Genomic DNA, 16,263 nt, shown 5'->3' on the forward strand with positions numbered 1-16,263 from the left:
AGCCAGAGGGAGCAGACAGAACAGACAAATAACAGCAGCCAGCAAGCCAGTCAGGCCTGGCTAACCAGAGCAGAGGATTAGACAGACTGGGCCAGGGAGGGAGTCATCACATCAATCTCTAATTCAATCACACGGGCAACTTTCCTCAGTGCTAACTGAGTTATGGCAGTCAGCGTTGGGAGGTAATAAAGTTTGATCCAAAGCAGAAGTCTTGGCGATATAATGAATGGCCCTCCAGGTCCCCAGCACCAGCAGCAGGATGGCTTGTAATTAAGTACTCTGATGGTACGTGGAGGAAATACAGGATGACCACCTTAGAAATAGAATTACTAGCATGGGTACACTCAACGTGTGTAGGTATTCTCAACATGATGCCTGTTCTAGTCATCCATTTCTAGGATGACCACCATCTTCTGAGACTGGGCCACACTCCACCTCACTACTCACTGATAGAGATCACTGTCATATAATCCTCAGCCCCACAGGGCATTGGACTGACTAGACAACTCAAAGGTCAAGTATCACAGGCTAATGTTCTCATTCGATGATTCACCAACAGGTGACAATTCTATTTGAATATGCCAAAAGTCTTTGTGCTAATACGTTAGTACTCTATACAGAGTGTAATGTTCACCACCTTTTGTTTTAATGGGTGTTGTTTGTGCATGCGTGTTGTTGGATGCTCCACACACACTAACCTACAGTATTAGAGTGCATGCACATAACATCCAAAGCTATGGCTGACCCTGTAAATCAACACATATCACTGCAGTTATCTGGTGTATGTGAAATCAAAACATATTTTGTATTTTATTTTATTGGTATATGAAGTCTGTGGTATCATATACTCTCACTAAAACCTCTCAGTTCCCGTATATAGCCCTCCCTGAGCCTGACCCAGAGAGAGTGAATGGGGACCTCAGTCCACCCTGTGTGATTGGATACAGAGTTACCATGGTGTTACTGTGGTTCCCAGCCGAGAGTTAATGCATTGTCACGCATGGACGCTACCTCATCACACACCTTACTCTGGGGACAGGCCAAGGGCCAACAAGTTCTCTTCAAATACCTTTATAGAAACTTTATATTTTTCTCATTCTCACGGCTGTGTAATTCAGTATCATTTTCTGGCGTGTCTCACTAGTTCATTGACAAACGTGAGCAGTCAGGCGACCAGAGAGAGCAATAGAGTCAAGGCTGAGCTCTCCTCACTTCTCCTCTCCTTCCAACATTTCTTCTCTCCTGTCATATTCTCACTGAACAGTCCAGGGAAAAGAGAGAGGAGAATCAAGGCTGCTCTACTGAGCTTTGCCTGTCTCTCTTCTCGTCACATCTCCTCTCTTCTCTTTCTTTTCCCTTTATCTTACCTTCTCTTCTGTCTTCTCGTCTTCTCTTGTCTTCTCTTCTGTCTTGTCTTCTTCTCTTTGCGTCTCTTCTCTTCATTTCTCTTTTCTTTGCCTCTTCTCTTCTCTGCTTTCCACCCCCCTACTCTCCATTTCTCTCCCTGAATCTGATTGAATACTAAACATACTCCTACAAAAGTAGGATGTTTATTTTAGAGGATTGACTCTGCTAAAGGTTCAGTGATAATCACAGAGCCTAGGCCTCCTGACTTCACGGCTGTCTGTGAAAATTATTGGAGGACAATTAAATAAAGTGTTGCTGCATTTGTCAAAAACATGATATTTTTCAACCATCGCCGGTTGAGGCTGAGTGCTCTTCAAACCATCGGGAGAACATCTCTCTGAATCTCTCTCAGTTGTTCGCCACAAGCAATTATCCCCATTGTGTAACATTCAAGGGTTGTTTTTCCAGGATTTCAAACTTCAAGGATAACCGTGTCAGTGGTGTAACCACAGAGGACGGATGAGCCTGAGCAAAAAGTCAAACCCATGTGGATGAACTCAAAGAATATCCTCAAACAGCATATGTTGCTAAACAGAGAGGCAGGCCTCTGTTTTGGCTGGTGATTTACTATCATTAGCATCACATCGGCTTTGCTGTTGTTGTATTCAGCCAGACAGACTGCAGGGTAACATATAAGTGCGGTTAGACTCTCAGTGCTGTCCTTGCTACAGGACACACGCATGCATGCGCACACACACACACACACTGATAAACACAGAGAGCTAATAGAGTGGCAGTGATTCGTGACTGACCTACCCCAAGGTGTAAAACTATAGCTTTGCTTTCCATTGTGATCCATGTTTGCCGTCTCTGTGTTTGTCCACCTGTGTGTCTGTGTGTGTGTCTGCGTGTCTGTATGGATGTGGAGTGTCTGTAAATAAGACACATTAGCCCCTGGGTGACCTACAGTATCCTTTTCCCATTGTTTCCTCTGTCTATTGCTTCCCCGTTAATTGTTCTCATGCCCTCCCTTCCAGTCTCACCTGATTCCAATCTCCAAGAATGCACATGGCTTGTGTGCACATGAGCGTGAATGGCGCAGGAAGCACAGTAAACTGTGTCTAATAGGAACAGGAAGAAGGAAGGAGATGTGTGTTGAAGTGCTGTGCTGAACGCTTTTTACTGCCATGCAGCTATTGTGGAGACGGCTCTTTAAACTCCTGTAATTACGTTTTAACGGCTCTTCATCGTGGCTAACTGCCTTTATTACTGCTGTACCTGCCGCCCAACTGGCCAAGTGTAGCGTCAAAAGTCCTCCTGCCCACTCTTGATGGATACTCATCGTATGTGGGACCAGTTCCGAGGCGCCCATCCAAATTACCGTTGTTGTCTTAGGATTTAGATAATGCTTGGTGCTTTGCAATTCTATGTGCAGTTTACAGTATGTAAGTCAGCTCAATGGTTGTTTGTGGCCCGTTAGATGCTACATTATTTACTTTTATGTTATCGTAGCTTGGGTTTTACAGCACTTGCCAAGTTGCCATTGTGGATATTTTGTATTCAAGTGAACTCCACAAACACTCTCAAGTCAAGTCCCAACTCCAGAATAACTGAGTTTGCCCTTTATAATCACACGTTCATTATCTCTCTCTAAACATGTCAATAAAACATGCGACATTCAATATGGCATATGAGATGAGAGCGGGACGCTTTCTCCACTCCCCTGGCCCTGTTGGATGGGAGAATAATGAATGCTGTGAGGTTACCATATGCAGTTTCACTGCATCGCAACATTGTGTCATTTGTTACTGCTCCCTCAGCTTCTATATTCATGAGATTGCGTTTACCCATCCGTGTCCATAGTGGGCTGCTACTGCTAATCTCTCAAATTAACTTTTCACCTTTTACTCAAGGTTGAACATGAGTCAAATCACCAAATGGTATGTACTGTATATGTATGCATACAGTACATGTAATCCTCAAAACCATCATATACTGTATGTACAGTTGAAGTCGGAAGTTTACATACACCTTAGCCAAATACATTTAAACTCAGTTATTCACAATTCCTGACATTTAATCCTAGTAAAAATTCCCTGTCTTAGGTCAGTTAGGATCACCACTTTATTTTAAGAATGTGACATGTCAGAATAATAGTAGAGAATGATTTATTTCAGCTTTTATTTCTTTCATCACATTCCCAGTGGGTCAGAAGTTTACATACACTCAATTAGTATTGGGTAGCATTGCCTTTAAATTGTTTAACTTGGGTCCAACGTTTCAGGTAGCCTTCCACAAGCTTCCCGTTTTGGCCCATTCCTCCCGACAGAGCTGAGAGGTTTGTAGGCCTCCTTGCTCGCACACACTTTTTCAGTTCAGCCAACACATTTTCAATAGGATTGAGGTCAGGGCTTTGTGATGGCCACTCCAATACCTTGACTTTGTTGTCCTTAAGCCATTTTGCCACAACTTTGGAAGTATGCTTGGGGGCATTGTCCATTTGGAAGACCCATTTGCAACCAAGCTTTAACTTCCTGACTGATGTCTTGAGATGTTGCTTCAATATATCCACATCATTTTCCTGCCTCATGATGCCATCTATTTTGTGAAGTGCACCAGTCCCTCCTGCAGCAAAGCATCCCCACAACATGATTCTGCTTCACGGTTGAGATGGTTTTCTTCGGCTTGCAAGCCTCCCCCTTTTTCCTCCAAACATGATGATGGTCATTATGGCCAAACAGTTCTATTTTTGTTTCATCAGACCAGAGGACATTTCACCAAAAAGTACGATCTTTGTCCCCATGTGCAGTTGCAAACCGTAGTCTGGCTTTTTTATGGCGGTTTTGAAACAGTGGCTTCTTCCTTGCTGAGCGGCCATTCAGGTTATGTCGATATAGGACTCGTTTTACTGTGGATATAGATACTTTTGTACCTGTTTCCTCCAGCATCTTCACAAGGTCCTTTGCTGTTGTTCTGGGATAGATTTGCACTTTTCGCACCAAAGTACGTTCATCTCTAGGAGACAGAACGTGTCTCCTTCCTGAGCGGTATGACGGCTGCGGGGTCCCATGGTGTTTATACTTACGTACTATTGTTTGTACAGATGAACGTGGCACCTTCAGGCATTTGGAAATTGCTCCCAAGGATGAACCAGACTTGTGGAGGTCTCTATTTTTTTTCTGAGGTCTTGGCTGATTTCTTTTGATTTTCCCCTGATGTCAAGCGAAGAGGCACTGAGTTATCAGAAGCTTCTAAAGCCATGACATAATTTCTGGAATTTTCCAAGCTGTTTTAAAGGCACAGTCAAAACTTAGTGTATGTTAACTTCTGACCCACTGGAATTGTGAAACAGTGAATTATAAGTGAAATAATCTGTCTGTAAACAATTGTTGGAAAATGTACTCTTTTGTCATGCACAAAGTAGATGTCCTAACCGACTTGCCAAAACTATAGTTTGTTAACAAGAAATTTGTGGAGTGGTTGAAAAACGAGTTTTAATGACTCCAACCTAAACTTCCGACTTCAACTGTATACCACAGGGGGCTGTTGAGGGGAGGACGGTTCATAATAATGGATGGAACGGAGCATATGGAATGACATCAAATGCATGGAAACGATATGTTTGATGTATTTGATACCATTCCACTTATTCCGCTCCAGCCATTACCACGAGCCCGTCCTTCCCAATTAATGTGCCACCAACGTCCTGTAATGTGTACTGTACATTTATTATATCACAGACTGACTGTGTATACATGTTTTTAATCATCAATAGGCAACAGAAACCAAAGATAAATGCTTCAGTTTGATCTTCCCAGTAATCCTATAGTACATAACACAGTAGCTATAGATCTTCCCAGTCATCCTACATACAGCAACACAGTAATCTACTCTAGTCTTCAGACTTTATCCAGGTAAAGTGAGTCCAGGGTTGTCAGACTTGTACGTTCTGATAAGTCTGTTCCCATTAACAGAGCTATGCAGCCTAGAGCGATCATATCGACCTGAGGCACAGTGCTTATCTGATGCAGACAACAATTGCCCCCTCTCCGTATACCTACCCTCAAGGCTTTCGTGCCACTTGTTTCAAAGCTATGTTATGTGGTTTGATTTAATTCCTGCATCGACTATTTGGGGGCCTGGCATGTTTCTTCATTATTTATCCATTTGGGTTTTGGCTGTGTGTGACTGCTGTCATCTTTCTGTTGTGGGGAGGAACGGCGAGGGAAGTGCCTTGAAAAGGAAACCCTGCCTGTGTCTTTGTGCACCTTCCACAAAACCAATGATAGTTTGATAGAGAAGGCCATTAAAGTATCATTAGCCAGGCTGCTTTGAAGAGCCGGGCCCCTGCAGATAAACACAGGGCCATTCTGAGCAGGACAGAGACAGAGCTCTGGGTGGATTGGGGGTACAGCAGCCACATCCTCAGCCTCAAACAGCTCACTCTAATGGGGTGATGCTGGTACACAGTGCCCTAACTTCCAACACATACAACATTCTCCCCATTCCCTCTGCTTCTTGTACTTCTTTTTTGCCCCCTCTTTCCTTTTTCTCACCTCCTTCTTTCTCTGACTCAGTTTTTCTCTTTCATCTCATTTTCTCTACTCGGTTTTCTCCCTATCGGTTTCTCTCTCCTCTGTGCCCTTAAGATGACTCTCACCAGTCTCTCCCAGAGGGTTTTCAAACACACATCAAAAAGTTAAATCTTATCACTCTCTCTGCATGGGAAATGTCATAATATAGAGCTCCCTTCAACCCTTTCCCAAAAATCTATAACATTGTAGCATAAAACGATTTGATACTTGACATCCCCATTGCCTTATCTGATAACTTCGCTATTACACTCCAACTCTGCTGCTACACTGTCCTTGAAACTCAGAAACTCTGGAATCAATACATGAACAAAAGATGATATGTGTTTAATGTGTTTTATAGACAGACAGACAGCTGTGAATGATAGTTCGTTATCGATAGTACCCTATTATTTCATTTTATCGTAAAAAACAAACAATGACAGTCCAGTTTAATGGAAATCTAACCTTTGTTTTTCCTCAAAATGAGTAAGAGTAGTAATGATGATACTCAGCAATGGATAGCTGCTTCTTGGCAGCGCTGGCTGGCAGACCTAACTCAATTTTGAAAAACTGAGCCACTCTCTCAGCCAGTCGCTACATGGGGCACTAAGGATGTGATACTGTCTGGGAAAGCTGATTGCTGCGTATTAAAGTGCCAGGCTCTTTTCTTGTGGTCGTCAGTTTGGCATGAGAAGTGCTAATGGTTTTTAGGAGACATGATTCACTTTGCATTAGCCAGGCCTGTCAATCCAGAGCCATCAGAGCTCCTTTTTTACATAAAAAACCTATTTCCTCTCCTCAATCAGTCCTTCCTCCATCACTCCCTGGCTGAGTTGAGACTCAATCTCAATAGTGATTTATTTTTCTATAGGTGCTATTCAGGGTGCAACTGGAGATAGGGCAGACAGCGAAGCTCCTAAATTACACTTTTGACCGTATCTGTGGGCTGTTGGCTCATAATGCAAAACCTCTAGTGCCACCAAGTGGCCAGGGGTCAACATTACCAGGAACATTTGTCAAGCTGAACGCAAAGAGCCCGGATGGAAACTTTTAAAGCTCGATCTTTGATTTAGTTCAGTTGGAAGGATGATTGAAATGTAAGGATAACTGAAAGAAGCACATGAGAAGGAGGGATGTTAGATATATTTGTGGGAAGCTGAACAATAGGGGATCTTGTTGTCCAAAGTGCTGTCTAAAGATATTGTATTTGAATGTAACCCTGGTTGTAACCAAAGCCTCTTCCATTTCTCCTCTCTCCTCCAGTGTTTATCATGGGATCTGGGCTGCTGGTCTATCCCTTTGGGCTCAACTCCACCTTGGTGAGATCCTTCTGTGGGGACTCAGACATCTATTATGCCGGGGACTGCCAGATTGGCTGGGGATACATGCTGGCCATCGTCAGCGTCATGCTCACACTCTTCCTGCCTTTCTTCGCCAAATACGCCCCAAAGGAGCACCTGTCCCCGACACCCTTGCCCACTCTCTTATAGGGCAACAACTGACCCCACCCTCATCCAGTCAGTCTACTACAATACTTCCTACTTCTGTGTATGATGTCATGGAGATGGAGAAACCCCTGCGTCCACTTCTTCTGTAGGAGGCCATTTTAAAAAGCCCTGCCCACTGATATACAACTAGGCTATACACAACTGTGACTAACATTTATGTACCGTCTTCCTTCAAGCTAAATATATTTCTTTGAACTAATAATTTACCTTATTGTTATGTTCTTTATTTTACTGTCAATTTGTGACTTTGCATTTTCAGTGTTTTTCTGGAAAAAATACATGTTTGAAAGAAACACAAGGATTGATAACAACAACCTCTGTTCAGATGGACAGAAGTATACATAATATTCATATGTTATACATAGAAAGTTGGTTAAACATTACAGTAACCAGACAGAGGGTGATGGTCAGGACTATAACCACAATGACTCCATGGTGACATTAATAGTGGTCAATAAGAGTGGACAATACTGAATAAGTATAACATTCCAGAATCATCAGAGAGTTGTTTGCATGAGAAAAGGTGGGACAATAAGGAGAATCTTCAATCGTCAAGGGTGGCATGAGATTAACAGACAATATGAAACATTTCTACAGTTATCAAAGAACATGGACACGCTTCTATCTTCAATGGGATAATGTGGATTTGGCGAACAGTCAAGACAATAGGAGACCCATTTGACATCAAGACAAAGCAAGGATCAGAAAGTTATGACACTAACTCAGACCCATAGATCTCATCACAGTGAGCGTATTCAAAGACTCCGTCCAGAGGAGTTTGAGGAAAGGGGATTGTATATAGGTTTGGATCTAGATGCAGTTTGGATCCAGCATTGAACCACACTCTGGCTGTAAGGATGTCATAATATGGACGTGTAGCACAGTGAAACATTAGCCTGGGGACTCGCCATCTGACTTAGCCTACACCTTCAACAAGTCTCAAGCAGTGAACCATTGGACAGTAACAATTCTAGAGAAATTGTTGGACATGTTTTTCAATGGAGATGTACCAAACAATACAGAAGCGTCTGACCTGCCTTCAAGACAAATTAATATAGATCGAGAGGTGTGCATAATAACACAATACTTGTCTGATAGTCAACTTTTAAGGCATGTGAAAAGCATTTGTTACAAATTTGATGTTGGGATGACATGGCATCCTTCTACCAACCTTTCCAGAGTTCCTAGTGTTAATATGGTTGTCTTGTTAGCCCAAGTCATTATTATTTCAGTTTTTACACAACACAATACTAGCGATACACTATAATTCAGGACTACATTAAATCAGGCGAAAGGCAAGAAGATAAGATAGCATTGTCTTGAAATTCTAGACTAGAGTGCAGATAAAGTTGGGGTTAGTTAATAAATAGTAAAACAGCTGATCTAGTTTAAAATATATCTGCTCTGACCATACCAACGTGTGCCTTTATAACAAAACCAAGACAAGTTACTTCAATACTACACTCTTAGAAAAAAGGGTTCCAAAACGGTTCTTCGGCTGTCCCCATAGGAGAACCCTTTTTGGTTCCAGGTAGAACCCTTTTGGTTCCAGGTAGAACGCTTTTGGGTTCTACATTGCATTGAACCCAAAAGCGTTCTACCTGGAACCAAAAAGGGTTCTTCAAAGGGTTCTCCTATGGGGATAGCCGAATAACCCTTTTAGGTTCTAGATAGCATATTTTTTTCTAAGAGTTTATTAATATCAGGTTACTATCTACTTCAACTGTGGATATTGTAGTGTAGAAATGTTCACATGTTATTATTTTCCCTGTGTGCTGTACTTTTCCTGTATATGTTTCAAGATGTGCTTCTGTACATTATAATCTTCTTGAATTTGGAAGAATGTTCTATAGAAGAAGAAAACTGATGTCTTCTAAAAGCTTGAAGGTAATGAGAGAGAGCTGTACTTGTGTTGAATTATGCCCCTGCCAATTTATTCACAAGAGGAAAATCACTTTAATCACTAAATTAAAAGGTTGTGACATGCAGCTAATGCATTAATTCCTGGCATGCCCATACACCAAGTAGAGTGGTACAACTTGAGAGCAGTACAAATTGAACTTAGCCCGCAGTTATCAGTGTTAAGTTGACACATTATCCAGGTAATATGTAAAGCGTGGCTAAAAATAATTAACTTCTGAGATAAGCCAATGGATTAGTGTGTTTTTGCCATCACATTTCTCCTAATTGAATCATTTTATTCTTATCATGTTCCATGGACAAATTGTATAATTTCCCTGACTACGCAGCCAATTCAACAAATCGGTGTGCTTTTACATACGTACTGCATTCCAAGGTGTGTGTGTGCATGCGAGCTTAGTACTGAGTTGAACTTCATTGAAAATTGCCAAAATTACTTAAAAAGAGGAAAAGTTCTGATAAAAAAAAAACTATGTAATTGTGTTGCCATGTTTTGAAAAGACCAAGAAAGAAATGTTGGTATTTGTATTGGACCTCATACTGTGCTTGATACTGGGAATGACTGGGGTTCACTTACTGCACAGGATTTGTACCCCGATATAATGTTGAAACATTGTGTGTCAAGTCTCAGCACTGGTGAAACTGTTTTTGTAGAGTAGTAGAACTAGGTTTTCCATTGTAATATGTTGGTTGTAAATAAACTAATAACTGTATGTTATTGTAGCTCACTTTTCATTATTAACTGCCCCCCCCCTTTCAAATATATAATTTGACTTATTACATCAACAATGTGTTTGTTTTATCTGAAACTTGCCTCTTAACAATGTTTGCTGTTCTGTGAATTTTCTTTGTAATAAAAAGTTTAATAAATGAGGAAGAGGTTTTTTTAAATTTTGTGTCCAAAAACAGAATTGCACATAACACATAAAAAAATATAATAAGTATTATATACACAAGAAAAATATTAAATATCTTACCTATAATCTGATGATATACAGATGCACGTACATATTTAACATTGGGAAATTCATAAACACAATCTTAATATGTTGCTTGTCACAAACAGATGGCGCCCTTTACAGGCAAGCAGGTGAAACTGTATACACTTGAACTGCCCAGTTCAGAATATTCTTTCAAAAATAAATAGGGGTATCACGTACTACTCATCCCTGGAGAATCTTCAGACATGTCAAGGATCTACATACAGTAGGACTATATACAGTAGGATCATTCAGTTTCTAATAGAGGAGAGCACTTGCCATATAGTGATACTCAATAACCCATTGGCAAAGACAATTGTTTTGCCTTTGAACTGTTGCTGGAAGCTCCCTTATGTGTTTCTGTGCTGCTGATCAGACTTCACTGAGTGATTTCACCAGGTCCCTCATCTCAGCGTCCGAGGCTTTGATAGACTCCTGTGCGTTCCTCTGCTCTGAGGGCAGAGCGGCCCTGACAGACACACAGGTGAGGGTGTCTCTGGTGCAGTCGTAGTTCCCCACACAGCGGTGCACCTGGCCTCGGATCAGCCTGGGCAGCTCCAGCTCCTCGTGGGGATGGAGCAGAGATGCATTAGACAAAGGGTATACATCCAGCACAACATGGTAAAGGTAACATAATGGGTATCCACCCTGGAGATACAGTACGATTTGAGAAGCCATATCCTCCAGCAATGTTGAAAAATGAACTACTGCTTTATAATGCTGGTGATCAGTAGCAGCTGGTAAGTATCCTGTTGAAATAAAATAGTCACCAAAGTTCTTGATACTGAAAAGAACTGGATTTTTTAGGCCTTAAAAAATGTGCTGAACATGAAGTAATTGATTGTTGTTCTCTGATTAACTCCAGACAGCCCTGTAACTGCATGTCTCAATTTCCTATTAAAGAGGAAGTGTATTTCTGACTCACATTTTCATAGAAGACACACTGCACCACCTCTTTCCCATCTCTCATGAGGAAGTTCTTAGCTCCATGAGACCCGGCGGTGACTGCAGAGTCAAGAGTGGCTGTGGGACGAACATAGAATATAAATTATTAGAATAAAATAACATTACAAAAATTGTGTATAGAGTACCAGTAATAGTAAATACAATGTTAGAAAAGTGACACTTCTTGTGAACTTACCGAAAATCTCAAATAGGTACGGGGCTCTGTCCTTGAAATGGCTCCAGTGTCTAATGCCATCAATGACAGCAGTCAGGATCCTCAGAGAGTTCTCAGTTGCTGGTTTGACCTGGAACACAGATGGCGCCGTCACAATATAAGAGACATTAATACTTTAATCATTGATCTAGCATTGAACAACATACATTTTACAAGACTAGTATGAAAAGATAAACAATATTTTTAACTTGATTAAACATACCTACAATTGGGTTAAATATGAAAACTATATACCGTAAATTCCGGACTATAAGCCGCAACTTTTTTCCCACGCTTTGAACTTCGTGGCTTAAACAATGACGCGGCTAATATATGGATTTTTCCTGCTTTCAAATTTGTGGGTCCTGACAGCGTGGAGCATTGTCAAAAAATCCACTATCAACGGGTTTCGAAAGTCTGGACTGCTGCGTGTTGAAGAGGGCTCAGCGGGGGATTTGCCTCCGGATGACAGTGACGAGAGTGACAATGAAAACGATCCAATATCGGATGAAGCAATTCTGAGGCTATTCAACTCCAACACCGAAGGAGATGGTTTCAGTGCACAGGAGGAGGAAGATAGTGACCAATGACTTTCTTGGTAGGCTACTGTTTACTGCTAATTTTTTATTTTTTGTTACAAGCCGTGTTTCGTTAAAGCCTATTTATTTTTGTTACAAGCCGTGTTTCGTTAAAGCCTATTTATTTTTGTTACAAGCCGTGTTTCGTTAAAGCCTATTTATTTTTGTTACAAGCCGTGTTTCGTTAAAGCCTGTGTAAAGTTCATTTGTTTCAATGTACCGGTAAGCACCTGCGGTTTATAGACATGTGCAGCTTATTTATGTTAAAAATAATATATTTTTTTTAATTCAGTGGGTGCGGCTTATATTCAGGTGCGCTTAATAGTCCAGAAATTACGGTAATTGTTATTTTATGGTAAGTAATCTACGGAAACCTTCGTTTTCCTACAGCAGGGGTATTCAACTGTTACCCTACGTGATAAGGCCTGCTAGTTTTCTGTTCTACCAGATTATTAATTGCACCCACCTGGTGGCCCAGGTCTAAATCAGTCCCTGATTAGAGTGGAACTGGCTTCGAGGTCCAAAGTTGAGTTTGAGGGTCCTACAGTATGTTCAACTATAAACTACAATTAGCACAGATTACTTACATGTTGTACCTGAGACAGAGGTATTTTGAGTTTGATATGTGTCTCTATTGTCTTCCATCAGTTGTTTCTGTGGCCCAGTGTTGGTGGTGGTTATAAACTTCCAGGATGTGTTCTGCTTCTGTGGTCCAGGACCATGACTTGGTCTGCTTGGAGGGGGAGTGGGTTTAGACTGCTGGGAGTAAAGAGGAGGCTCTGGTGGGTTGTCCTGTCTCTGTCTGTAACCTAACTGCTGCTGACCCATCTGAGAGTAGCTGCTTGGGGGTACCGGCTTGCTCTGTGTGTTCCCACTGCTGCAAGGGGCATTGTAGTTGCTCTGTCTGGGGTTTGTCGGGGCTCTTGAGTCCTGCCTCACTGGTGGCTGTCCCATCTGCAGACTGGACATATGCAAATCACTGATATGACAGGTTTATGTGTTGCAAAATCATCAGTCCAAAAAAAGATCTAGTACTATACAGTATATAGACAGTGTCCATCTGCAGGTTAACTTTTTATCTGCACTATAATGACTGCCTCTACAGAGAGACCTAGCAATTTTCCATACCCTGCATTCCCAGCATTGTATGGATGTGGAGGTGCAAAGCTTCTCCCCACAGGTACCGGCACAGGTTGACAGTTAGGACACTGAGACTGTGGTTGAGACTGCTGCTGGTTGCCTTGTCTGCTCCACTGATTGTCCTGAGCAGCAGGTGCAGGACACCTTGGGGCTTGATCTTGGTAATAGCCTGTGTTACCTGAGCAGAGGTAAAAAATGTTCAGTTATAGCATTGAGATATAGGCAGCAAAAATGATTATTCTTTGTGTGTAGTGCCATCTAGTGACTGAGATAGTAGAATCTCTCGCTCTTTTAAAATCCAAGAAAAATGTATAATAAAAGCAAAGTTTATGATTCACAGAACACATTGATTATTTCTACTACTGAAGTCCATGAGAAGTAGCCTATACTCCTCTTACCTGATGTGTTGATGATGGATGAAGCAGAGCTGTGTGTAGGCATGTATTCATTGCCGGAGCAGAATTTCTTCTCTGAGGGATTGGATGTCAAAGGCAGCCTGCTCCTTTTCTTCTGGTTAAACAGAGGCACAGAGAGGCAGCCTGGAAAGCAAACAATCATGAGACATTACATTTTTCTCATGACAGTGTTGACAATGTTTTGACAATGCAGCCATCACATTCTAATTAATAAGATGTCAACCTGGCCTATTTGCATTGACCCCTCGATCTTTTTTTTATACTGCTGCTACTCACTGTCCGCACATTGACTCCGTACTGGTGTTGTGCCGAAAATCTCCCCCCTGCCAGAATCCCCCCTTCTAATTACCTTTATTTTGTGGCTAGAGTCAAATACTTTCTGTGGCACACAGTGTCAAATATTTTCTATTGAACAAACTTCACGTCAGGATAGGCAACCGAAATTAATAATGAATGTGTGTGTGTTATATTAAACATAGAGGGAGTAAAATGTTGGCAAGCAATAAACATTTCAGAACAACTATGGCTGAATTATCCTTACACTTTCAAAAAATACTAGTCGAATAATTTTGGCAAATATATTTATTTATAGACTAATAAAAATCAGTAGCGGATTTAGGTACGGGCGACATGGGCAGCCACCCAGGGATGCATCTTGCCGGGGTGTGCGGGCGCTGAAGGGGGGGTTCGCCCAGGGCGTCATACTAGCTAGAACCGCCACATACACTTGAAACAAAGAGCCAAGCCGAAAACTGCAGGCAAAAATGCTTTCTGCTACTAAGAGCAGTGAAATGTAGGCTAAACTGACAACGGAGTGAAGAGCAGAAATCTCGGCTGCAACTCAATGAAGAACGCGGGGGGATTCTGGCGGGCGGGGGGGATTTTCGGGACAACACCGGTACCCCCTGTATATAACCTCAGTATTTTTCTTCAAACTGCATTGTTAATTTAAGGCTTGTAAGTAAGCATTTCACGGTAAGGGCTACGCTTGTATTCTGCGCAGGTGACATAACGTTACAATTTGATTTGAATTTCACAAACCTGCAGTAGGTCTGGCCTGCTGGTTTTCATATCTTTTCATCTTATTCCAGTGTCTTCACTCAGTCTAATAAATTCATAAAATTAAAACATTTTAACTGACACCACTATCTACAAAGCATCAAAAACAACTTATAGCTAGCTAGCTACAGTAGTTAGCTACAGTATAACGTTAACTTTTTTTGCTATCAATAGCTGTTTTAGTAGCTAGCTCAATAACAACCAAATCAGCAAACAATGTTTAGTTTTCAGCAATGCTAGCTAAGTTATAGTTAATTAAATCATGTATTTCCAGTGTTTACCTGTGGTTGCTGTTCCAAGTAGCTAGCTAAATACCTGTTGTAGAGAGCTCGTCAGCCTCTTCCAAGCTTTCTCTAATAAAGTAGGGGCCTCCTTTCCGCCAGTCAGATCCGATAGGCACGCGCCACTGCCCGCGATTTCCCAATTCTTGGCTAGCTAGAACACTTAGCTGTTCTAGCTAGCTATTAGCTAAGAGAGGGAGGCTGCACTTTATATAAATACATATTATTTTTTTTACAAACGCACGTTTTTCCAAGTGGACTGAGTAAGTGGTTTGGCCTACATACTATGGCCTCTACACTCCTCACATGTTCAGGTACTGCTAACTGGGCTTTTACTGTGCTCTTGTAAGCAGTTTGGCATCATCACATAGGGAGAGTGCGGTAAATTGAGAGAATTTACATTCAGCGTCACTGTCAAGGGAAATATAGTATTCTAACAAAGATATCTACATATATTGCAGGATGTTGTGTATGTCTGGAAATAGTCAGAATGCAAGTAAACGTTCGTTTAAAAAATAAAAACATACCTGGACAACCTGCTGGGTAAATTGAGCAACAGGACAGGGTAAGAGACATTTCTGTACTGAATGAAATATTACCACTACATTTTTAAAACCATGTCTATATTTCTTTCCCAAACAATCGTTTTTTCCCATTAATCATTTTAATTCTTTTGACACAGTTTAACACCTAACACTTATTTAAAACGATTTATAGACACACTTTGTACTTTAACCCCATTTTCTCCCCAATCTTTGATCGTGTCTCATCTCTGCCACTCCCCAACTGGCTCGGGAGAGGCAAAGGTGGAGTCATAGGCCAGGCCCTGTTAACTCAGATCCCAGCGACATAATGGCTTGCATTACGCCTGGGAAGAAAACACCTCAATTTGCACAACTTGCCATTGGCTCAACCGTTAGCTCAATTTACCCCATGGCCATTGGCTCAACTTACCCCAAGACAAACATTTCAACAATATTAACCCACACAGCTAAACCACCTCCTGTAAGGACTGACGCTGGAGATGAGAAGCAGATACGGGGAGTCAACATTTATTCAGGAACAGACAGGTAACAAAATAGGAGCAGCATCGGCACGCGGGTAAACAACAAGTCGGCCAGGCGTAAACTCCCGACGAACCGGCAGAGGGATAGGAGCCCGACGATCCCGCTGAGGCGTAGCAGCCTGATGAGCCAGCTGGGCGTAAAATCCTGACGATCTGGTTGAAGCCCGCCGTGGGATGGGCGCCTTCCGAGCCAACCGGGGCAAGAATCTCTCGAGCCAACTAGGGCGTGACAGCC

General features: G+C 41.8%; 2 protein-coding genes across 2 annotated transcripts in view; one reads left to right on the forward strand and one right to left on the reverse strand.

Annotated features, from left to right (window-relative positions):
- LOC115148863 (transmembrane protein 211) overlaps positions 1 to 9,819 on the forward strand; it is a 203,255-nt gene extending 193,436 nt beyond the window's left edge. Inside the window, exon 4 of the mRNA XM_029691152.1 lies at positions 7,185 to 9,819. Within this exon, the coding sequence (XP_029547012.1) occupies positions 7,185 to 7,411 (227 nt within the window). The 3' untranslated portion in view covers positions 7,412 to 9,819. The remainder of the gene's footprint in view (positions 1 to 7,184) is intronic.
- Positions 9,820 to 10,257: 438 nt separating this feature from the next.
- Positions 10,258 to 15,274, reverse strand: LOC115148278 (spermatogenesis-associated protein 22-like). Its single transcript, XM_029690222.1, has 9 exons — positions 14,963 to 15,274; positions 14,664 to 14,727; positions 13,605 to 13,745; positions 13,251 to 13,384; positions 12,881 to 13,027; positions 12,654 to 12,704; positions 11,471 to 11,579; positions 11,255 to 11,352; positions 10,258 to 10,893 (listed from the first exon to the last, which is right to left on the reverse strand). Exons 2-9 carry the CDS (start codon positions 14,701 to 14,703, stop codon positions 10,702 to 10,704), a joined length of 912 nt encoding a protein of 303 aa, XP_029546082.1. The 5' UTR covers positions 14,704 to 14,727; positions 14,963 to 15,274; the 3' UTR covers positions 10,258 to 10,701.
- Between the last annotated feature and the right edge of the window lie 989 nt (positions 15,275 to 16,263).

This window comes from Salmo trutta, chromosome 15 (assembly GCF_901001165.1).
Source record: "Salmo trutta chromosome 15, fSalTru1.1, whole genome shotgun sequence".
Taxonomy (NCBI): Eukaryota; Metazoa; Chordata; class Actinopteri; order Salmoniformes; family Salmonidae; genus Salmo; species Salmo trutta.

What these genes read in the sequence shown, in the direction of transcription:
- LOC115148278 (XM_029690222.1), bottom strand. Translation starts at nt 14,703, where the DNA reads ATGAAAAGATATGAAAACCAGCAGGCCAGACCTACTGCAG. An exon ending in GCAGGCCAGACCTACTGCAG is followed by an intron (nt 13,746 to 14,663) that starts GTTTGTGAAATT and finishes TTTGCTTTCCAG; the next exon opens with GCTGCCTCTCTGTGCCTCTG. An exon ending in AGTGTGTCTTCTATGAAAAT is followed by an intron (nt 10,894 to 11,254) that starts GTGAGTCAGAAA and finishes CATCCCCACGAG; the next exon opens with GAGCTGGAGCTGCCCAGGCT.